This window comes from Hippoglossus hippoglossus, chromosome 22, assembly GCF_009819705.1.
Source record: "Hippoglossus hippoglossus isolate fHipHip1 chromosome 22, fHipHip1.pri, whole genome shotgun sequence".
NCBI classification, from domain to species: Eukaryota; Metazoa; Chordata; class Actinopteri; order Pleuronectiformes; family Pleuronectidae; genus Hippoglossus; species Hippoglossus hippoglossus.
This window is the reverse complement of record NC_047172.1, coordinates 23,198,722-23,222,494: the sequence shown is the minus strand read 5'-3', so window position 1 is coordinate 23,222,494 and position 23,773 is coordinate 23,198,722. Positions and strand designations below refer to the sequence as shown.

General features: G+C 41.5%; 5 protein-coding genes, 3 long non-coding RNA genes and 8 other non-coding genes across 16 annotated transcripts in view; 2 read left to right on the top strand and 14 right to left on the bottom strand.

The window, feature by feature from the left end:
• The window catches only part of LOC117756218 (histone H1-like), a 266,131-nt gene that overhangs the window by 237,169 nt on the left and 5,189 nt on the right, over positions 1-23,773 (top strand). The gene's annotated exons all lie outside the window — the stretch shown is intronic.
• On the bottom strand, positions 492-23,091 carry LOC117756325. Its single transcript, XR_004612786.1, has 4 exons — positions 23,081-23,091; positions 16,883-16,885; positions 10,820-10,830; positions 492-606 (listed from the first exon to the last, which is right to left on the bottom strand). It is a non-coding gene; the product is annotated as an uncharacterized LOC117756325 (long non-coding RNA).
• LOC117756235 (histone H3) lies at positions 2,203-2,662 on the bottom strand. Its single transcript, XM_034576657.1, has one exon. The coding sequence runs from the start codon at positions 2,658-2,660 to the stop codon at positions 2,250-2,252; it is 411 nt and encodes a 136-aa protein (XP_034432548.1). The 5' UTR covers positions 2,661-2,662; the 3' UTR covers positions 2,203-2,249.
• Positions 2,849-3,458, top strand: LOC117756248 (histone H2A-like). Its single transcript, XM_034576671.1, has one exon. It carries the CDS (start codon positions 3,011-3,013, stop codon positions 3,395-3,397), a length of 387 nt encoding a protein of 128 aa, XP_034432562.1. The 5' UTR covers positions 2,849-3,010; the 3' UTR covers positions 3,398-3,458.
• LOC117756275 (histone H2B-like) lies at positions 7,505-7,891 on the bottom strand. Its single transcript, XM_034576700.1, has one exon. It carries the CDS (start codon positions 7,883-7,885, stop codon positions 7,511-7,513), a length of 375 nt encoding a protein of 124 aa, XP_034432591.1. The 5' UTR covers positions 7,886-7,891; the 3' UTR covers positions 7,505-7,510.
• Positions 9,725-10,168, bottom strand: LOC117756284 (histone H4). The gene has a single exon (XM_034576713.1). The coding sequence runs from the start codon at positions 10,083-10,085 to the stop codon at positions 9,774-9,776; it is 312 nt and encodes a 103-aa protein (XP_034432604.1). The 5' UTR covers positions 10,086-10,168; the 3' UTR covers positions 9,725-9,773.
• LOC117756311 lies at positions 19,043-19,707 on the bottom strand. The gene is made up of 3 exons (XR_004612773.1): positions 19,513-19,707; positions 19,234-19,287; positions 19,043-19,136 (listed from the first exon to the last, which is right to left on the bottom strand). It is a non-coding gene; the product is annotated as an uncharacterized LOC117756311 (long non-coding RNA).
• On the bottom strand, positions 19,357-19,429 carry LOC117756885. Its single transcript, XR_004612949.1, has one exon. It is a non-coding gene; the product is annotated as a small nucleolar RNA SNORD47 (small nucleolar RNA).
• Positions 19,611-19,677, bottom strand: LOC117756906. The gene has a single exon (XR_004612970.1). It is a non-coding gene; the product is annotated as a small nucleolar RNA SNORD78 (small nucleolar RNA).
• On the bottom strand, positions 20,510-22,142 carry LOC117756310. Its single transcript, XR_004612772.1, has 7 exons — positions 22,102-22,142; positions 21,909-21,956; positions 21,690-21,733; positions 21,187-21,235; positions 20,946-20,995; positions 20,730-20,756; positions 20,510-20,547 (listed from the first exon to the last, which is right to left on the bottom strand). It is a non-coding gene; the product is annotated as an uncharacterized LOC117756310 (long non-coding RNA).
• Positions 20,612-20,694, bottom strand: LOC117756889. Its single transcript, XR_004612953.1, has one exon. It is a non-coding gene; the product is annotated as a small nucleolar RNA snR60/Z15/Z230/Z193/J17 (small nucleolar RNA).
• LOC117756891 lies at positions 20,824-20,906 on the bottom strand. Its single transcript, XR_004612955.1, has one exon. It is a non-coding gene; the product is annotated as a small nucleolar RNA snR60/Z15/Z230/Z193/J17 (small nucleolar RNA).
• On the bottom strand, positions 21,065-21,143 carry LOC117756879. Its single transcript, XR_004612943.1, has one exon. It is a non-coding gene; the product is annotated as a small nucleolar RNA SNORD79 (small nucleolar RNA).
• Positions 21,302-21,381, bottom strand: LOC117756865. Its single transcript, XR_004612929.1, has one exon. It is a non-coding gene; the product is annotated as a small nucleolar RNA SNORD24 (small nucleolar RNA).
• LOC117756908 lies at positions 21,802-21,870 on the bottom strand. The gene has a single exon (XR_004612972.1). It is a non-coding gene; the product is annotated as a small nucleolar RNA SNORD75 (small nucleolar RNA).
• On the bottom strand, positions 22,288-22,367 carry LOC117756887. The gene has a single exon (XR_004612951.1). It is a non-coding gene; the product is annotated as a small nucleolar RNA SNORD74 (small nucleolar RNA).

Here is a 23,773-nt window from a genome sequence, read left to right as displayed (position 1 = left end):
CTTTTGTTTGGCACGATTTCTTGTATTAGCGCCATGACGTATAGCGTCGCTTCAAACTGTCATACTCTCCTTCTGTATAAATAACAGTAAACCACAAAAGACTAATGTAGCCGAGCGTGTTGTTCTGTTATACTGTCACAGGCCTCAGCCGGAATCACACCCGTTTACTTTCCTTCACACTTCAAAACTTCTCTATCGACAGAACCCTCTTCCGTTAGAACCCCTTTCAAAACAAGAGTCCCAACCAACACCCTGCTTATAACAGGAACTACACATCAATCTTCCATAATAAAGCCACGAAATAAAATAGCTTACACTACCAAACGAAGTATTTGAATTATGGACAAAAATGAAAACTATCCTTTATCTATCTGCAGCATATCCCCGAAAGATGGTCGAGACCTTCAGCTGATGTTTTCAGGTTTATTTGAAACTTCCCTAAACAACACCGTAAGAGCGTGTGCCTCTTCGGAGGGTCGCTAAAACATCAAACTTCTCCTTTGTGAAGTTACAGATTCATAACAGTAAGTCCGCGTCTATACAGGAACTTTACTTTCAAAATAAAAGCATGTAAAAAAAGCTCTGTTTTTCTAATTATTTTTTTTCCTGTTTTTCCTTTTTTTATTTTATTTTTTTTGTTTTTGTTTTCAAGTGAATGCAATACGCTTCCGTAGGATCCTCATGGCCGCTGATTATAAACTCTATGGTGCGCTAGCGCCTCCACAGGTTTGGATGTACTCTGACGTATACAGAGTATTGGTGTTGATGTGTTCAGAATCAGAATCAGAATCAGAATTCTTTTTATTGCCAAGTATATTTACATATACAGGAAATTGCCTTGGTGTGGTTGGTGCATTTGGACATACGTTGTAACGTGTTACAGTGAAAACTAAACTTGTCGCCTACATTCAGTTTTTACATCGTTAATCTTAAACAGACTTTACTGAATTTGTCATTCGTGTGTTAAATAAGTGAACATGCAGAATAATGTATTAGTCTGTCACATGATAATAAATAATAGTTAGTGTAACTTTACTGACATAGACAGTCACATGGAGAACCTGAGGCTGATGTCCACCCCCTATTTCTTAAGCTAAAGTGAAGTGATATGATCTGATGAACTCTGAAGTAATAAACTTATTTTTCCTCTGCAATAATGCCATACTTTTATGTTTCCTGTCATTTTATTAGGGACGGACGACCTTGAAGTGGATGCTGAGGACATCTGGTGCTTCATGTAATGAAAAGAAACTCACTATAACGGATGTTTTATGCTGAAATCACTGTCAACATTTGTAGGATAACATGGAACAAAGGAGAAACACCTCACATTAAAGACACTCTGTAAATACCTTTTTTAAGCTATTGGACAATACAATTAATAATATTTACAATACTTTTGACAAGTAATATTAGCTGTGTTAGTAATGGTGGTTATACGAGCCTGTATGAGAACATTTGTGAAACATATAGTTACTATCACATGCAACTTACACATGTAGCTTATTGATATTAACTTATAATTACAATCAAGTGACAATGAAACACACTAAAGTGAAGTGAAAACTTAGACTGAGGTAGTTAACTTGCTTAAACCTGTTAATTAGACGTGTTAAATAAAAGGTAAATGTGTGGTTGAAAAGTAAGTCTTTGCAGAACTGTTTGAGACTTTTATTACCTGAACTGTTTGTGACCTGAAACCTATGTAACATGTCTAAATACTTTTATGACCTGAAACCTTTATATCACTAACCCTAACCCTAACCCTGCTTTAACTCCAAAGGAAAAATATGTAAATCCGATGTCTGTGTTTTAATTCCTCTCTCAAACTGTGGCTACAGAACCAGTCTGAACTGGCTCTGACAAACAGCCTAAAAGACACATTTGGTGTTCCAGCCTCTTGTATTTTCAGATTTCCATCACAATTAATTAAATTAACTAAAACTATCACTGGAAACATAAATGAATGTTGAAAACACCTGTTATGACTTTATTTGACCTAGGAACTAGATCAGCTAGAAATTCAGAGTAAGGGGTAGAAGATATGAACCTTAGAAAAATGGTGTTTGACATCCTTAATGTTAACATGTTATTAGATAACCAAGTATATAGGTAAATTATTTGACCATCAAAGCTACTAGATTTGTGATGGATCAGTAACTAGTGAGGGCAGCGGAGGAGTTTTGTCTTGAGTGCAGTGAAGTGGCTCTTAAAAGAGCCGTTGTTATCGTCAGTGGAGCAGCAGCAGTTTAAGCTCTCTCTCCGCGGATGCGGCGGGCCAGCTGTATGTCCTTGGGCATGATGGTAACCCTCTTGGCGTGGATGGCGCACAGGTTGGTGTCCTCAAACAGGCCGACCAGGTAAGCCTCGCTGGCCTCCTGCAGAGCCATGACAGCGGAGCTCTGGAAGCGCAGGTCGGTCTTGAAATCCTGAGCGATTTCTCTCACCAGGCGCTGGAAGGGCAGCTTGCGGATCAGCAGCTCCGTCGATTTCTGGTAGCGACGGATCTCTCTCAGAGCCACGGTACCGGGCCTGTAACGGTGAGGCTTCTTCACGCCGCCGGTGGCCGGGGCGCTCTTACGAGCAGCCTTGGTGGCCAGCTGCTTCCTGGGGGCTTTGCCTCCGGTGGATTTACGCGCAGTCTGCTTGGTTCTTGCCATTTTGTTTCTGGTCTCTCTGATCGGGAGGAAATCTGAGGCAGAGACGCGACACTCTGCTTTTAAACTGCGGAGCCAGCCGTGAAATGGTGACGCTGCTTCAGATCCCCGGATCCTGATTGGTGAGAGGCTCCTTCTGGAGCTCAGGGCCGCCCAATGGAGCGACCCACCGCCTGAGTCCCCGCTGCTTATTGGAGGAAAGTGCAGGCCGTCCTCCGCTGCTCTGCTGGAGGCTTCTATTCTGGTTGGTCTGGCATGAACCGTCCCGCTCGATCCGCGGATATATAAAGGAGGGTTCGAGCTGTTCACCGCAGTTTCTCTTGACGTGTCTTAGGAAACAAGCTTCATCCATAATGTCTGGCAGAGGTAAAACCGGCGGAAAGGCCAGAGCGAAGGCAAAGACTCGCTCGTCCCGCGCTGGGCTCCAGTTCCCCGTCGGTCGTGTCCACAGGCTGCTGCGTAAAGGCAACTACGCACATCGCGTTGGTGCCGGCGCCCCCGTCTACCTGGCGGCTGTGCTGGAGTACCTGACCGCTGAGATCCTGGAGCTGGCTGGAAACGCCGCCCGCGACAACAAGAAGAGCCGTATCATCCCCCGCCACCTGCAGCTGGCCGTCCGCAACGACGAGGAGCTCAACAAACTCCTGGGCGGAGTGACCATCGCTCAGGGCGGCGTGCTGCCCAACATCCAGGCTGTTCTGTTGCCCAAGAAGACCGAGAAGGCCCCCAAGTCCAAGTAAAGCAAAGCTGCTGGAAACCACCGACACAAAGGCTCTTTTAAGAGCCACACACTCTCCTCTGGTAGAGAGCAAATCTCCTCATGTCACACACCAACTTGTCAAATACACAAGTACACCATAAGTCATTTTAGGCACATTAGCAGTCAATACGTATTCATTGGTGTAGTTTTTCTGTCATTTAGTGAGGAAACCAGCGCTCATCTGGAAGTGTTAATATAAATAATATACTCTTCAAATTTCAATATGCCCAAGGTTAATGGATCCACGACATTAAAGGTACCTGCATACCTCTGTCAAGATGTACAGTATGAATGCAATACCACATTTTATTATTTGTCCAATGAAAAATAAACAAATGTGGGTACAACAGATGGAATGCAGTTTTCAACCTCTTTACATTCATCATGATGCAAATCTAGTGGAAGAAGAAATTATATCTATTCATTACATTTATTACTAACTATTATTTACAAAGTAATGTCATAAACAATAACTGATGGTGCTCTTGCTTAAACTGTAAAATCAGGTTTTAAAAGTTAGGTGCTGTGTGTCCGGTCACATGTGTGATTATAGACGTGTTTCACATGAGACAGGTTTTCATTAAAAACATTGACCAAGTCCTCTGTTGTGTTAAAGTGCCCCAGTAAACATGACAGTGATCCAGCATGCACAACATCAGGACCATTGAACTGGAGCAGCTGAATGGAACTCAGCCATCATTATTATTATTTGACTTGTTTTCTGAGCTTTCGACCACTTCTCAGGGTCTTCTTCAGTGAACTCAAATAGCTTTGGCCTCATGTGAGCTAAGGTTGTAATGTTGGTCATGAGATGACCCTTGGGCCAGTTCCTTTAACTGATGAACACCCTGAGGTGCAATTGAAAGCTGAAAAAAGTTGATAGTTGGACCGTTGAAATACAATGATACATGTTAGACAAAAACAAAACAAATGAACTATGAATGTTCACGGTACATCTTGTTCTCCACAGTATATGAAGAGAGTCATTTCGAACTCCATTAGACTTTCAAGGATTTTAAACCATTCTTTATTTCTGTTATTTTAATGTATTACTCTGCTTGTGTCTTCAGGCACATGTCCTTGGAGAGGTCTCCTTTGGAAAACAATTTAATGGAAGACATCATGAACAAAAACTTTGTAGCAATCATCTATTATTCATTCGTTGTGAATATTCATACAAAAAATAAATTCTCTCAGGAACATGTGATATCTGACACACAAGAAAATAAATGTTTACATTCAATGCAGTTGATTCACTTTCCCCTGCCCCCCCTCTTCCTCCTGGACCAATGACAAGGAGGCACGGGGTTGAAACCTACAATTCTATCGGTGCATCCTGAACTTCTATTTAAAGCATTAGCTTTTTTTATCTATCTATCTATCTTTAGATAGATAGATAGATCGATTTTGAGAGTATAATCAAACCCACAAATGTGATGCTCCAGATACCCAACTAGCTCAAAGGAAGGCCAGTTTTATAGCTTCTCTCAACAGCAAAACAGTTTTCAGCTGTGCTAACATAATTGCACAAGGGTTTTCTAATCATCCATTAGTCTTCTAAGGCGATTAGCAAACACAATGTACCATTAGAACACTGGAGTGATAGTTGCTGGAAATGGGCCTCTATACACCTATGTAGATATTTCATTAAAAACCAGACGTTTCCACCGAGAATAGTCATTTACCACATTAACAATGTATAGAGTGTATTTCTGATTCATTTAATGTTATCTTCATTGAAAAAAACAGTGCTTTTCTTTGAAAAACAAGGAAATTTCGAAGTGACCCCAAACTTTTGAACGGTAGTGTATATACAAAAAAAAAGCTTATATATATATATATATGGTCTAGAGAGTGATAACAGGGATATTGTGTCAGGTCTACTTCAGATCATAATAATACTTCACCGTCTTTATAGCCAAGCACACACACAACCATTCACATGCATACAAACTTGCGCGTACACACACACACACGCTTGCACACTAAATATCTAATAAATTCAGCACTGGTGTCGATCAGGAACACAACTAATTACTACAACTGTCCTTCACCCAGTCGCTTCTTAGGGCTCAGGCTCAGACTTCTACTTGAATGTGATCAGACAGGTCAGCTGACATGGGAAGCTGTCATTGGTCAGTCAGGAAAGAAATCAGGCAGAAAAGAAAAGTCAGCAAGTAAAAAGTGATATCAAGTGCTGTGTTTTATTTTAGTGTTTATTGCAATAGTGTCTACATTAACCAGTGAGTGAGTCAATAGGTCAGTGGGTCAGTCAGTCAGGGTCCAGAAGGCTGCAGTTTAAGGCCGTCGCCAAACTCCTGCAGTACGAGGGGACGTCAGTGGCTAACGCACGCTGTGGTGTGCACGTAAAGGACACGTGTGTGTTCTTCATAGCAACAAATGAAGCGGCTCAATGTGAATTTATATATGCACTAAATGGCTTTGTGTCTGTGTGTATATATTTACGTGTGTGGATATGTGTGTGTGTGAGTGTCTGTCTGTGTATTCATGTTAATGTCTGTTTGTTAATCTATTTTAATTAAGATACAAGACGGATCATTTTAGCACCAAGATGAATATTCTTTGCTTGACAAAGATATTTTTGTTCTGGTTTGCTTACCACTCTCTCCATGTGCTTGAGTGAAAGATGGAATGAGTAATGTCGACCACACTTCCTTAAATACTATTACTTTTTTTTATAGTTATCTAAATACAGGCGGTGGCTCATCTTACCCACTGGCTCTACTTACCCAGTTGTCACCTATGTGTGTTTCTGCACAGACTTGAAGCGTAAAGCAGCTGCGCTCTGCTCCACAACATCCATTCAGAGCAACACACTGTTGAGGTGCAGCACCTAAACACAACAAACAGCTCTGTCCATGGTCCTGAAACAAGTTATTTACTTTAGTTGTTTAAAATTATACTCTGAAAATGTATCTTAGTGTTTTAATCATAAATCTGAGAAAAATGCCACATGGAAAAACACTCTGCTGCCTGTGAGTAAATTTAACCATGTGACTTTCCCTCGGTGTTGCAGTGTCTGATGACAGTTCATCAATACTTTAGTTTAATGACAGCCACTGATCAAGTTGATGCTGCTACAGAGCTCATTTTTATGACTCAGAACAGACAAGTAGCTGCAATAAAACAGGAGCAGCTGAGCTACTGGAAAACACAGCTTGGTTTGTCAAGTCACTCTGAAGGATCCATTCTCATATTCCACCTATGCAGAGTGCACCCATGGCAGACAGGGTTAAATAAGTTTAATAGTTTTAGAGTATATTGCACCCAGTGCAAATCTTCAGATTTAAGAGTTTCCTTCAAATCGTAAGCACTCCTTTGTATGTAAACCTCTCTAACCCTATTCTGACTAGTTTTTCCAGCCATGACAATGGCCCTGCTTGTTTCAGGACCATGGACAGAGCTGTTTGTTGTGTTTAGGGGCTGTTGTTAAGTTTGACGCTCTGAATGGATGTTGTGGAGCTAATGTGGACTATAAATAAATGGGTATATTGATAATGCTAAAAAGATCATAAATCCATGACCATTAGGGGACTCCTCATTACAAAAAGACTCAATACACCAGTGTATTACAGCACTATACAAATACTCCAGTCCTTGTAACGTATCTAATATATTGTACCTGTGGACACGGGACAATAAAACTAATTCAATCTGAACCGTAATTATTTAATTCAACCACGATCCAATCAACCACAGTTGCACTATTAGTTTAAAACGTATTAATGATTTGCCCTATAGTTTAAGGCAATTTTCCTTTGAGACTATAAATATATATTCAAATATTTGCCCACTTTATTTCCAACAGAACTGATCCTGGTCATTTATATCTGTAACATATTTCTTAAATGATTCAGAGCATAAATATGTGGGACAATAAAACTAATTCAATATGAACCCTAATTATTAAATTCAACCATGATCTAATTAACCACAGTTACAGTGTTGGTTTAAAGTGGCTGTTTTAATATTAATGGACATGTCTTTAGAGTCAGGACAGTTTGTCTCCATAGAGAAAGTGTGTGGCTCTTAAAAGAGCCGTTGCTTTGATGTGATGTCTCCTTAGAGTCGTTTACTTGGAGCTGGTGTACTTGGTCACGGCCTTGGTGCCCTCAGACACGGCGTGTTTAGCCAGCTCCCCGGGCAGCAGCAGGCGGACGGCGGTCTGAATCTCCCTGGAGGTGATGGTGGAGCGCTTGTTGTAATGAGCCAGACGAGAGGCCTCACCGGCGATGCGCTCGAAGATGTCGCTCACGAAGCAGTTCATGATGCCCATGGCCTTGGAGGAGATCCCAGTGTCGGGGTGGACCTGCTTCAGCACCTTGTACACGTAGATGGCGTAGCTCTCCTTCCTGGACTTTCTCCTCTTCTTTCCGGCCTTACCGGGGGCCTTCGCCACCGCTTTCTTGGAGCCCTTCTTGGGCGCAGGCTTCGCTAGTTCAGGCATCGTCACGATATTAGTCGATCAAATGTATAAAAGACGTCGGTGGCCAGGCTGTATTTAAACACATGACATGTAAATATTGCTGTGCCGTTTCCTCTCTGTCATCGTTCAGCGTAAGTGTAACAGCACGTGGGAGTGTCTCCACGTTCATCAGTCCATTATTCTGCTGCTGACAGAGGTTGAACTGTAGAGCTCAACTGGAACATTTGGGGGGTTAACAAATGCAAGATGTCTGAAAGTATATATGTTATTATTATTGATGTTAGTATCACATTAGTATCATTTAAAACAATCTGAACTAAAGCAACCTGATAAATACACAGCTCTAAATGTTAAGGGAACACTTAATGGTCACAGTAAAACACCAAGTCAGTTCCACTTCAGGTTTATCAATCTGTCCATTTAGGAAGCACAAGTGATTGTGAATCAATTTCACCTGTTTTGGTGCAAATGAAAGTGACAACAGGTGCAATGAAGAGGCAAAAGCAAGACAACAACAGAAAGGGAACAGTTTTATATGTGGTGGTCACAGACATTTGCTCTCTCCTCATCCTTCCTGACTGATTCTTCTCTAGTTTTGTGTTCTGCTAGTGTCCTTGTCACTAAACTTGTTTCTTTCTTTTTTTTATTTCAGGCTCTGTTCTTTCTATCGTCTTCACTCTCACACATTGTATTATCCACAGCAGCAGCAGAGTATCAGTGTATTTTCTTTATTAGTGACATCACTGCTGTCCCATGAATCGCTCTTCACCTCCATCTCACTAACAAACACCTCAATGTCAGTGTCAGAAAATTCCGCTTCCTCTTCTCATCGCTTGATGCCGTGACTCTGTCAGGACTCACCATGGAAACCCATTGGTCAACAAACAAGTTCACAATGACCGAATTCAGAAATGGACACGACAAATATATAATAAGAGCCTTAAACTTTAAGGCAACGCATTTTCACACATTCTCAAGATACACCAAGTAAAGTCCAGTGATCTGAATGCATTGGTTTCAAGCTGTAATGAAACGTTTGAGGCTTTGTGTGCTGAGTCTGCTAATGATGTATTGGTTCTGTTGATCATGAATCATTTATTAACAATAAGCTTATGCAGATGATCCAGTCATTTAAACCTTTTGAGAATTCCAGTCAAATCAGATAAAAAAAACCTTTGATATTCCACAAACATATTGATGATTAAATGAGGAACTCCTAAAGTGTTTCATGGACTCAAACACTTCACCCAACTTTCCATCGGCCTCGTGGTGACTAGAAAATGGGTAAATTTGAATTTTTTGGTGAACTATCCCTTTAAGGTTAGTGTAAATGTGGATATGATTGATGGAGGCAGGAGGAAAGTGTTATATTTATGGATATTTAAGGTGGAAAAATCAAGTCAAATAACATGAAAACATTTTCCTGCAGGTGCTTAACCTAAAACACTAACGACAATTGTTTACAATATTTACTGTTTAGTTATTTACATATGTATGTTTACACATGTAAATATTTACATTAGCTACTTGAGAGCAGTAACGATGTGTTGAATCTGCCTCTGTAGTTCTTTCACCTCAGTCTGTGGCCTTCTGGCTTCTTCTTGTTAGTTCAGTCACATTAGTAAGAAGCAGGAAGTGTGAGTGGTTGATGATCAGTGTGGAGAACAGTAAAGTGCAGCTTCACTAAGTCAGTCTCCATCCTGGAGTTTCTTCACTTTAAGAGATTCAACTACCCCACATTGAACCCTCACGTTACACCGTCATAGTTCCATCGATTTACAGTCGTTGTTTGATTGTTGTAATCTGGAAGAACGAGTGATTAGTGTTGAGCAGAGGATGTGAGCTCTCATTGACTCAGTGTGTGGCTCTTAAAAGAGCCGTTGTGTTGTTGAGCTGTTGTAAAGTGAGTTTATCCACCGAAGCCGTACAGAGTGCGGCCCTGTCTCTTCAGAGCATACACCACGTCCATGGCGGTCACGGTCTTCCTCTTGGCGTGCTCGGTGTAGGTGACAGCATCGCGGATCACATTCTCCAGGAAAACCTTCAACACGCCGCGGGTCTCCTCGTAGATCAGACCGGAGATACGCTTCACTCCGCCACGGCGAGCCAGGCGGCGGATGGCGGGCTTGGTAATTCCCTGGATGTTATCACGGAGAACTTTGCGGTGACGCTTTGCGCCTCCTTTACCGAGCCCTTTTCCTCCCTTTCCTCGTCCAGACATTTCTCTTCAGTAAGATGAGATCTAGTGAATAGAGTGCTCCGCGGGAAACACAGCTATTCATAGCCTGACTGAGGACCTGATAGAAGACAGAGGCGGCCGTCTTCCTCCTCTGTGGATCCTCATGGCCGCTGATTATAAAGTCTATGGTGCGCTAGCGCCTCCACAGGTTTGGATGTAGGACAGTAGATATTGAGGTCTGACACTTTACCAGTTTTGTGTAACAGTAGGACTGTAGCACGTTTCCATCAAGTAGGAATAGTGCCTGTGAAAAAGGCTTAGTAAACATAAGAGTAACATTAGGACTGATTAGGGAAGTACTTAGACAATGTATGAATATTGAGCAACCTTGAGTGAAAATCAGTGGTCACACAAAGACTCAGCTCATGATTTCTCCCTTAGCCCTCCTGTTATCCTCAAATTGACATTGTTTATCCTTAGAGTAATTTTAACCACAGCAATAAAAACCTCCAGACAATTATTATAATAAAAAATGTAACCTAAGTGTATGTTTCAAGTATGGTTTGCTTCTTTGTTGACTACTTAAATAGCCTTTTATCTAAAACACAACCCCCACCAACCCCACAATACATCCCAACTACCGATTATGCAACTAAATATGCAAATAACCATAAAATCTCACCAATCGACCTATAATTTTAAGGAGAGATCTTTTGGGGTTTTAGAGGATTTATGTTCTTCCAAGTACATTGTATGTAACATTTGGAGATAAAAACTATTGTTGTATCTTATGTTTGGGGTCAATTTGACCCCAGGATAAGCAAACAGAAAGATCTTATTTCTAAAATACAATATTGAGCAGCCAAGTTTTTCCAACTGTACCCAAATACACGTGCCTGCCCTCAAAATGTGTTATCTCATGTATATCTCTGTTGAATGTTATGAAGAACAAAAAAAGCTGGTTTGATGTCTTGGATATGGATATCATTTTTTGACGGAAAACATTTCTGCTGGTGGTTGAGAGACAACAGGAGGATCAGCACCAAAGTTCTCATGGGAGGAGGAAGCCTCAAAATCAGGGTCCTCCTCAACATTCTCCTCCATTTCAGACATATTCTCCTGTCGTTTTCACTGTCAAATAGCTGTGACAAAACCTCACTGGCAGAAACCCTTTCTTAGACGCTATTATCAAATTGAGAACAAGCATGAACAGAAAGCACATAGATCAGGGAAATGGTTTAGAAAGCTGCTGTACATGCCTCCCCATGTCTGGTGAACCATCAGTGGTTCTCACACTACAGTTGTGGTCGGGTAGATTAGGGCCCCAAAGCAGAAGGTTAAGATTAGAAGAGTACATGTTATAGAGACCTCGATATCATCCTAAACAATCAATATGAATAAGTGTAAAAGAACCCTGATGCGTGCACTATGGGTCCAGGTCAATGAATATACATAATCATGAAAAAAAAAAAAGTTACCTGCTGTCCCCATTTAATAGGAAAAGTCATTAAATGTGAAGCCAAAAAAAGGAGTTACCTCTTTATTTTTTTAAAGATTTTAAACATTTAATGGGGTCAATTGACCCAAAGGACAATAGGAAGGTTAAATTACAACAAAGACATAACAATCTAAAAGTCGATAGACAAATTGACTCTTTAAATGTGGTCTTTTATAAAAAAAACATGCACCGATTTGTTTGATCAGCAATAAAAGTCATGTTGCAGTTTGTCAAAAGTGTTAGTGCAGGGTCAAACAGTGTAAGCACTTGATGCTTGTCTGGAATTGTTTTTGATAGTGTTATGAACATGCCCATTTATTATTAGTCAGGGTTAGGGTTAGGGGGTCAGGGTTAGGGTTAGGTAACCCTAACCCCTAACCCTAACCCTAACCCCCTAACCCTAACCCTAGCATCCCCGGCTGAATGATGGTCTGACTCTCTTGTTAACTGATGGTTCACAACCTCTTTATTTCCATCTACATACATGCTTTTATAAGTGTGAACACACCGTAAGAGCTAGAAGGAAAACAAAACAAATACTAGGGCTACGTTGTAGCACTAACGGGCCGAGCACAGGCAATTTGAAGCCTGTTGGTGGAGAGAGCGATCATTGAACAAGTGCACGTCTCCACGTTGCATGCGTTTTGCGCACTGCGGCAAGGACAAACGCTTCACTTCCTGCGTCCGTCACGTGATGTCGATCCTTGCCTGCTAATTGCTCATTACGGTCCACGCTATCAAATACCACATCACACTGTGAAAATTGTATGTAAATCGAATGATAGTTGTAAAACAAAGCTTACTTCCTGTTGCCAGTAGGTGGCGCCATCACTATTATTACATACATACTAATATATCTGTTGAAGAAGGGGCTCTGATGTAGCATGAGCAATTTTGTGTCAATTGGACAATGTTACAACAACTTAATTATCACACTGATCAGTAGGTGGCGCTAATGACCCTGCACTAATATTAATATATGGAGCTGTGCAGGTCTGGATTGTGATTATAGGTCAGCATTTGGGGTCCGGTAGGATAATGCAGAGTGGATTGACAAAGTACTTCCTGTTTCATGGTGAATCAGTAGGTGGCGCTATGACACTGAGGAACTATTGACACATAGAGCTGTTCAGGCTTGATCTCTGATCATGAGACCGAAGTTTGGCAGTGATAGGACAATGCACACTGTAGTTATGACAACATCGTCTCCTTTGGCGAAGGATGATCCTTCGCCGCACCTCAATGTTTACACGGTTTGAGAAAATGTCACAATTCTGACCATGATCCATTGACTTGACTGAGCTCATTTGAGCTGTATATGGTAAAGCAGCCAGGAGCAGTGCATCAAAGTATGAAACATGTCACTTCCTGTTGCCAGCAGGTGGCGCTGTGATTTTAAGTCATGATTTCTGTGTAGATGTCATCAGGCCGGGACTCTTGTCTTACATGTCTAGTTTGGACTCGATTGGACCAAATATATCTGAGATACAGAACCTCGTGTTTTGATGGCGTGTAATCAAACTTTGAGGCAACGCCACGGTCACACCATGTGACGAAAAATCGATCTTTGAGTTAGTTTTTATCTCCATCTTGTTGTGATGACACTCATCTCAATTTGAAGTTGATCTGATGAAAGCCCTGGGACAAGTACTTCAAAGTAAAAATGTGGAAAATGTGGAAAATGGCCACTAAAGTCAAAATGGCGGGCTTCCTGTTTGGTCTAGCATATCTATCCAAGAGACTTATTTGTTTGTTATGAAAAGACACATGTCCCCATTGATTTTTGTACATGTCGGCCAATCATGGTGCCGGGGCTGCCCTTTAGGGGGCGCTAGTCAGTTATTTTGCCACGCCCATTCCTTAAGGTGGCGCAAGGTTTTGGTCATCGATTAAAAAGAGCAGATAAAACACAAATTAATATCTTGACAGTCCAGTTCGGTCTCCTTATTCAAGATTCAAGATTCAAGATTCAAGAGTTTATTGTCATATGCACAACGATAACATTAAGCAGTCGCTTGCAATGAAATGCTTGGGTCACAGGCTCTCTTATAACAATGCTCAATCAAAATTTAAAATTTAAAATAAAATATACATATCTAAAATATATATATACACCTAAAGAAAAAAAGAAAAACAATAGTGCAAGTGTGTGCAATAGTGCAAATATGCTAAGGTGCAGAGTTATGACAGATTGGAGGAGTTTAAAAGTCTTATGGCCTGGGGGATGAAACTGTCTCTGAGCCTGGTGGTGCGGGCCCGGATGCTGTGGTACCGTCGGCTGGATGGCAGCAGGCAAAACAGTTTATGGCTGGGGTGATAGGGGTCTGTGATAATCCTGTTGGCCTTCTTCCTACACCGCTGGGTGTAGAGGTCCTCCATGGATGGTAGCTCCGTCCTGGTGATGTGTTGGGCAGACTTCACCACCCTCTGCAAAGCCTTACGGTTCAGGGCGGTGCAGCTGCCATACCAGGCGGTGATGCAGCCAGTCAGGATACTCTCTATGGTGCACCTGTAGAAGTTGCAGAGAATCCTGGCATCCATGTTGAGCCTCCGCAGCCTGCGGAGGAAGAAGAGCCGCTGTCTGGCCGTCTTCCTGATGGAGTCTGTGTGGTTGGTCCAGGTCAGGTCATCACTGATGTGGACCCCGAGGAACCTGAAGCTGCTGACTCGCAGACTATTCCAGTCTTTAGAACGGGCAAGTTCTACCTTCCTTCTCTCCATGAGCAGGTTTTGTCCAACACTGGCACCTCCTCTTCATCCCTCATCCTCTTCTTGGGGAATGAACATTGGTTGAGTTGGAGGGGGCAGCTTCTGACTTTTTGTTGCCTCTCACAAGGTCCGTCCTTTTCTGAGGCTCATGTTTGTCTTCTTTGTCGAGGGGTTCCCATCCCTGTGGGATCGTGTCTCTTTCTCATCCTCATCCTGATTGGGCCCGTTTGCCCACTTGTGCCTTTTCGAACGGCTGCCAGTCGTTCACTCCTTCTGACCTTTGCTTGGGAGTCTTCTGGTCTGTGATGCGGATAAGAAAATAATTTAATTCTTGATCTTAAAGCAGTGATTTGACATTTCTAAAAATGCACATCCTAAACTGCACTTGGCTGCAGATCCATAGTTAATGAGAGTTTTATCATTCTTCCCATTAAACTCTGAGCAAAAAACAAGAATATTTACCAAAATGTTGAACTGTTCTTCTACAATATAAAACGATCAAGACAGGAAGATATTTCAAACACTCACATGGTGCCACGCTTTGCATTCATTTTTGAATGCTTCTCATCTGTCATCCCAGCAGGGCTGCGCTCCTTGGCTGGGCTGGCAGTGCTGCTGGAGGCGTCCTCTTTCAGGGACATTTGAAGGATCACCTGGTCTCCATGTCCTCCATCGTCAGAGCTTGGATCCTGACAGATGTCCATCAGATCCTTACATGACTTCACACTGGAAGACAAATGAAACTGCTGAGCCAAACACCTTAATCACCTTATATCTCAGATATTTTTTACCCATGTCTATCAGCACAGACTTACACAGACCATCTAAGCACAAACTTACTAGAGGCTGTTTCTGAATGAACCCTGAAGGTGGCTCATCGTGATGAATGGATGCTGGAGAATTCTGCTGGGGGTAATTCTTCTTAACTGACTCATCATCAGCATCTGAGTCATTAGGTCCAAAAAGCACTGCAGGTCACAGTGTTCAGCTTGGACGTCTTCTCCCCCGAGCGGATGAGTCCCCTTTAACAAGATGAGGAAAACCAACATTGTTACATGTCCTCGTGTTTGGATTATGAAAACGTTGTGCTGTTATAAATTCATCCAGGCTGTTGATCACAAACGAGAATTGAAACTATCGACTGAAATGAAGAATTGTTTCATTGAGATAGTTTGCAGTGGATGGCACAGGGGAAAGAAACACAGACTGAAGGAAAGACACCATAATTAGTGAGCTAGTGGAGCCAGCTAAGTGGTTGTAAACTACTTTCTTACCATAAATCTGCCTTCCATCCAGCGTCTTGGCCAGAACGCATGAGGTAGGAAGTTTCCTTCATGCTCTGGATCTCTAATTGCAAACGCAAATTGCCTCATCTGTGGAGAAAACACAACATTGTGAGAGTTAGTTAACTTCAAGTTTACATTGTTGATCATGTACATCAGGTGCACTTCTATTACTGAGACATATGGATGAAGTGTCTCTGATTTGTCTCATTAGTAAAATAGTAGAAATCAGTGAACTTCTACTGGAAACCCTCTCACTATAATAATCAAGTGTGTGGATTTAAAAATACACAAACATCACGGCAGAACTGTACGTGTTTCTTGTGATTTAAGTGCAGATACTGACCAATTCATTCTCATTAGAGGCTGGGAACAGTGGTCTGCCCGTAGACAGCTCAGCAGCAATACAGCCGAGAGACCATACATCGATGGCCCCGCTGAAAGGCTCTTTATATAGAATCTCAGGAGATCTTAGGATAAGAAACACAAACATATTACTGAGGTTTTAAAATGTACTAAACTCCTTGTTACTGTCAATATGTTACTGTCCGTTTCTGAGACATAAACCTGACATGCCAGCGTACAGGACTTGTCTAATTAATTACAGCAAACACAGCTGTCCCAGGTATACAGATGTGCTGTCAGTTACCTACCTGTACCACAAAGGCTGGAGGAGATCACCGATCTGTTCCTCAGGATCATCGAAGGCTAAACCAAAGTCAATGACTTTAACTTTGAGTGGCTTCCTGACATGATCCACCAACATGATGTTATCTGGCTTCAAATCTGCATGAATGATCCCTGCGCTGTTCAGAAATTCCAAGGATGTAGCCAGCTGAAATCATGAAAAACATAATAATAATCATGAGCTACAGAGTTATTTCCTCAACAACAACCATAACAGACACATTTTAGCGACCAAGTTTACCCTTCACCCTACAAAGCAGTTAGTGTAAGAGCTTGAGTTTAAAAAACAAACCTGCTGTAGAATGGGGCGGATCTGCTTCAGCTGAAGGTGTTGACCCGGGCTGATCTGCTTGAATTTCTGCAGATCCATATCCAGGTGCTCAAACACAAGACAGTAATGTCCCTTGTAGGTGAATGACTCGTTGAATCTGACGATGTTGAACCTGTCTGAGTGGAGCGCCTTCATGGTTTGAAGGGTTACCTCCTCTTCCTTGGCGCAGTCAATGTTTTCCATGCTTTTGATCATTTTTAAAGCCACCGTTTCATCGGTGGTCACATTCCTGCATTGGATGACCACTCCATAGACGCCATTGCCCAGGATTGTCTGTGCCTGGTACTGTGTAGTGGGGGAGGGTATCAGGTCTCCTACACTGATTTCTAACTCACTGTTTTGAGACATGGTGACAGAATAGTTCTCCTGTTGATTTTTCACACTTGTCAGGAGAATAGAAAAGAAGGAAGTTAGACACAAAGCCACGTATGCTCTCACACAAACAGTATGTAGCAGAAATGTTTACAGCCAGTTCATCAACCTCAGTCGTTTTAATCTTGAAAATCAGCCAATACTAAAAGTACTGCTTCAATCAAAGATTCATTACAGGCCGATAAATATTTCTCTCTTCTATTACTATACTCCTAACACTATATCTACATATTCATTGTTCACGATTCAAAATCATGCCCACATTGTACACTAAGTAAAATATATAGAAGATAAAACTACTAATGACACATGAAAATATCTTTTCTCAACGTTTAACTCCCATCAAGCTCAAATTGTAACAACATTGTAATAACATACTTAATCTGCTTAATTCAACAAGTGTCAGCTGGAAAAAATTCAACTTACTTAGGTTTGATCCAGGGAAGCTGATGTCCGTTTCGGCAAAATGTTAAAATCTTTATAAAGTGTTAATCTCTGTAATCACGCAAAGATTTTAGCCAAGTGCTCCTCACAATAGGTTAATGTGACTGAAGTGATGAAGCTGTGTGTGCCTATATACCTTTCACACGGCCTATATACCTCTCACATGGCTTTGATGTCTAATTAGAATAAAACCACACAATCAACTTCATGCCTTTGTAGTGATTTATTTTCTTTTATGTGAATTTTCTGTCTTCTTTTCGTCACAATTCTTTTATTTTAATCTTTGTCAACCATCGTGATTTAAACAGTAGATGGCGCTAATGCACCTTGATGTCGGTTGCCACCCGCAAATAGACCACAAGGGTGGGCGAAGTGAAACACTGCTCAGCGAAATGACACATAAACACCGGCTGAAATACTAAAACTGCCTTAATGGTAGTTCTCACTCCTGTATGTTTTTTACGCTAATACACCCACACACATACAATCTTATCTCAGAAAATGTCTGTTAATCAATATGTGATTTTGTGTGTGTACAAATTTGTAGGTCTTTTCCAGTATAAACATTGACCTTGTCAGGACCAGTAGACCTGACGGGACCAAAGCTCAGTCCTGATGAGGCCAAACTTCATTTCTGTGTTCCTGGTTAAGGTTAAAGATCAGATGTGGATTGTTGTCAGGTTAAGGTAGAAGGATTACGTTAGGCTGTCCATTATGAATGGAAGTCAAGGTAAAGTCTGAAGCATAGCTCTGTGTGTGTGTGTGTGTGTGTGTGTGCGCATGTCTATCTAGTTATAATGGCCCATCTTGGTTCAATTCATCATTGTGGGGCGGTTTTGCCTGGTCCTCACAGTCAATGGGTTGTTTGAGGGTTAAGACTTGATTTTAGAGTTAGAGGTAGATTTGGGCTATAAGTAGATTCAGGTTAGGTATTTAGTTGCAATGGTAAAGGTTAGAGAATGAATCATGTCAATGCGTGTCCTCAGAAGTCTAGAGACGAGCACGTACTCAAGAAATGTTCTCCGCAATAAAAAAAAGGGATCAGTTTGCCTACTGTCTTTATTTGACCTTGATTTAATGTTGGGTTCATTATGAGTAGCTGTTAGCTTGAAGAGTTTAAGAATCACACATTTGTTCATGCTGTTGATTTCTTGCCATGTCTATTTTTATAATTGAAAGCTGGAACCTGAAAGTGCACATGAAAATTAAACAGAAAAACAAGGCCCATTCAATAGATGAGCTTAAGGCTTAGGTTGTAACTGATTAAAAACTAAGCACATTCAATATAAAAAAAATAATCTCATTTCCCACACATCAGACAAATTACCCCATAGCCAAATTCTTTTGAGATCAGTAAGAGGCAAAAAAACTTCCTAACGTTATATCAAATACCCCAGATCCACACAAATGTAACGGGTTCTTTGAGACATGCCTGACCCCACACTATTTCAAGGCTATCAGTTGAGGTTTTGCATAATCCCTACAAACTGACTTAAGTAACCTACTTAAGTTAAAATGAGTCTTGTTTACATTTTTGCAATCACATTGCATTTTATCATTGATTTCTGGCACAATGAAGACTTCCAATCACTGACCAGCTCTGTAGTTGAGTCAATTATACTTTAAAACACAATTTCCATATTTTTCCAAAAAAAACAACATCAATATTTCATTTTGAGTATTTTATTGCAACAATGTTGAAAACACATTTGCCAAGAGATATTAAATTGTCTGCAGGTCAAACTCCGGTCGCCATAATACCACAGAATCTGAAAAAGAGGCAGCTTTGTTTTAATATCCAGAACAATAAAGTCTATTTGATATCATCACGACTCAGATATTGTACTCTAGCAGGCTTGTACTTACCTTTAGAGTAAAACATCAGGCTGTCTGAGGGCCAGAGGACATTACATCTGCTTTCTGTGGAAAGAAACAAGTCTTTTAAAATAAAACCAGGTATCAAGTAACAAAACATTTGTTTTAGACCACAACCTCAGAGAAATATGGAACGGTAAGGTATAATCAAGAGATATCATTTGGCAGAATCTTGTCATCACAGGTAGTGGTCCATTTAAGCAGATTTTCATGTCAATATTTTCTATCAAACCAACATTGGCACTTTGTCATAGACTTTGAAATACTTACCAAGGTCAGCCCAAGAGATGCAGCCTTTTCCTGGAGAAGAGACAGAAATACCCTTATTACAAGTCAGTGATTGGTCTATTAAGCTTCAAGTTTGCAGGTTACTCAGCAACAATGTTGTCCACATTACAAGTTCAGGTCAGACATTTGTTAAAGACATCACTGAACCAGCAAAAGCCATTTTGCAATTCTCTGAATTCTCACCTCAGTCAACCTCGTCTTGGCCGTTCAGTCGGATCTCAGAGAGCGATCAGAACCTGCAGACGACAGAACAGCATAAGATGAGTATGCACAACATACATGGGGTGAAGCTTTCTACGTTGACCAAATCAGATAGAGCTAATATAACAAGACTCCATGGTTTCAAGTCAGTCGTCATCTAGTCATCACAAGGTCAGACTACAGGGATCATGAGGTTCACTAAAACCAACCAAGTTCCCAACTAATGAACCAGAGCTGCTTGCTCAGACCCAGATGAGGTGGAGTTCAACCAGCAAATGGAGCTGGTGTCAGTTGTAAATGAATTTACTCCAATTCATGCATTTTCCAATTTGACTTTTATTTCCACTCAACATAAGTTTACATTATGAATAGGTATCCCAATTAAATCCTGCAGTTCTAGCCTAACTACATACCTTTTATTTGATATAAAGTGAAAAAAGCCAACTAGCAGTTTCAGTCTTGACAACTACCTGCTGATAGCTAAAGGGCATGTTTGTGTCCAGCTCCACTTGTCATCTGGGACTGAGGTTCTACAGTTTTTATTTTCATACTCACATTGTTTGTGTGACATCTTCTGCACCCAACTGCCCAAGATCCCATTAGATCTGTAAAGTAAAAACAGCTTCAATTATGATGATTGCAGAAACTAGCAATTTTATCTCTTGCAACAAGTATCAGATCAGAAACATGACATATTTCCTCAACTGGATCAGCGACCTGATTCACATTCGTCACGCCTGAACATTAGCAACATTTGATTTGAATGTGAGATGTACCAACAAGGCTGGAAGTTTAGTCGGCGGAGAAGTCACATGTCTGAGGAGAACAGAGGGGACGTTAGTATGCATAATAAGCTGTTTGGACTAGAGGACAATTACAGGTGACACATCAGCTAGGAGCGAAAGACAAATAGATCTTCTTCATTGTTAAATCTGCTGAACTATGGTATCATCATTGTGTCAAACTTCATTTAAGGATAAAACTTCAGTCTCACTCACCATAGCATTCTGTAGCCAGAGAGGTTTCTGAAAATAAACAAGAAATTCAATTAAAACCAAATCCCATTTGAGGAGACATTGGAGGTCATAGAAGCCGACACATCAGATAGGAGCGAAAGACAATAGTTCTTCTTCATTGATTAACTGTGCTGAACTATGGGATCATCATTGTATCAGACCAGTTTCAAAACTAAACCGGTAAAATCTTAAACTCACCAGTAGCTCATACTAGAGCGTTCAGACCAGATGCACAAACACGAGACCATCTGCAAGACAAACACCAGAAGTTGAGAAAACAAAAAAACCTGCAAACATACAAGCTTTTCCTAAACCAGCACTGCATCAGAAAACAGTTCTCTTTCACCCTTTATCAGAGAGATTCCCATTGTTTAACAATAATCATCATTAACAGTTTGTTTTGGGGCAAATATGTCAAGATAAAAGTCTAGTTCGTTACCTTATTGAATGTCGTGAACGAAGAGTGAATTCAGTCAGTGTGATCACACCTGCAGAAACAAGACATATACGTGAGCCATGAAAGAATCTCAGGACGTCAGACACGGCCTCATCAGTGCCTCAGATAATAAAACATGGTGGTTGCTGGTATCATCATCGTTTGATCAAGAGTAGCAAATAAATGTCATCAGCAGCACAGGGATCACGTGCAGACCGATGCTTCTCTGGAGGTGTGGTCAGAGTGGAGCCAAGACTGCACTTTGAGTTTTCAGATGTGGCTCTAAAATCAAATACTTGTAAATTAAGAGATTTGAGAGTTATTAAACTGGTTCAGATTTAATGGATCCTGTTAATAAAAGGATGCAAGTTATAAAATACAATTGTCAGACTTAAGACCAACAACTGAGGCCTTGTCTTTGAGCCTGGTGAAATGTTCAATAGCTAAATAAAGATTTGCAAACACCTCAAGAGAAACAGAAGCCATTTAGAAAACGTGAGCTTTACCTCATCATCCCCAGCTTCTTCACACCTCTGCATCATACTCCAACCTGCGGATACAAGCGCATGTTGGTATTGTCCATGTGACACCGAGAGCATGGTGCACAGCGGAAACGGAAGTCTCCGTCTAAAGCTGCTCAGAAATCACTTCTGTCCACTACTCTTATAATTGAAATCATCAGCGACTTCCATTTTGGATTAGTAGAGTTTAAAAAGTACAATTACCAGGGATGCATTTGATGAGTCCAAACGCCTGGAAACACCCGTTTGAGCCTGAGGAAAGAAGGGCACGTTAGTTGAAGGGGTCCGGGACGCCATCTTGAGTAACTGGAACTAATCTTTATTTATCACTACTGATTCAAACTCAGTGAGAAGTTTCAGAAACTACTGTCCATCTAACCTAATAGCTTTTACTTACCACGTGCTGTTCACCTTCATTTTGAGTCGATGTCGGTGACGAGTCTGCAAAAAGATGGGAAAACAGATTAAGCACGAAACTTATTGAAATAGATGCAGCCATCTTCTGACTGAAAACATGTCCACACCCTAAAGTCTGGCAGCGCAGGAGCTCTGCAGTGAAAACGGCCTCTTTGTGTCTCAGTGTCCCACGCGGTCAGAAAGTTGGCGTTTCCTCACAGTAGTCAGATGTCCCTACCAACATTTGTTTCATCACACTGCGATGAGACGAGGCCGAGCCGAGCTGATCTCAACCCGCGCTAAGCAACACGTGGTCGAGGCCTGCTGCGGCTAACCAGGCTAGCATCAGCGCCTCACAGGTCAAACCCGTCAGTGCACAGAGCGCGGGCTCAGCAGAGGAAGTTACATGAATACACAGAGTGGAGACATTAAAAGCTAAAAGACAAAGTGACGACACGCAGCACAGAGACACGTGGTGGAGGAGACATACGTGTTGCACAGAGAGAGAGCCGGAGAATGAGACTGAGCTGCTTTTGCCCTTTTGCCCTTTTCTCAAACATAGAAAACAGCCCTTAACTACCCGCCCTCACGGATTTACTGAAATGAAATGCGCATATTCGGCAGGAAGGCAACTCGACTGACTGGTTCTGTTTTTGAGAGTAGATCTCAAACAGCCTGGTTCCGGAAGTAAAAGTCCCATTCTGATTATATAGTGTTGTACGGTGGCCGAGAGAGCTCAACGCACTGCAAATTAACAAAACACATGCAAAAAAACAACTTCATCAATTTGACGACACGTGGGCTGAAAAATAAAGTCCCAAAGCACGCAAATATAGAAAAGCGCCACAAATAACGAAAACGACACCGGAAATGTTTCCTGGGGACCCAAAAAAGTGATGAACCTGCCTGTAGTTCGGTGCTGTGTGAAGTTATTGAAGTGTGCTACTCGTCAGTGGTGATGGAACTTCACAAAGAATCACAAACATTATTTGATAACAACTAGAAGTAGGGCTACGTTGTAGCACTAACGGGCCGAGCACAGGCAATTTGAAGCCTGTTGGTGGAGAGAGCGATCATTGAACAAGTGCACGTCTCCACGTTGCATGCGTTTTGCGCACTGCGGCAAGGACAAACGCTTCACTTCCTGCGTCCGTCACGTGATGTCGATCCTTGCCTGCTAATTGCTCATTACGGTCCACGCTATCAAATAGCACATCCCACTGTGAATTTTATGTAAATCGAATGATAGTTGTAAAACAAAGCTTACTTCCTGTTGCCAGTAGGTGGCGCCATCACTATTATTACATACATACTAATATATCTGTTGAAGAAGGGGCTCTGATGTAGCATGAGCAATTTTGTGTCAATTGGACAATGTTACAACAACTTAATTATCACACTGATCAGTAGGTGGCGCTATGACCCTGCACTAATATTAATATATGGAGCTGTGCAGGTCTGGATTGTGATTATAGGTCAGCATTTGGGGTCCGGTAGGATAATGCAGAGTGGATTCACAAAGTAATTCCTGTTTCATGGTGAATCAGTAGGTGGCGCTATGACACTGAGGAAATATTGACACAGAGCTGTTCAGGCTTGATCTCTGATCATGAGACAGACGTTTGGCAGTGATAGGACAATGCACACTGTAGTTATGACAACATCGTCTCCTT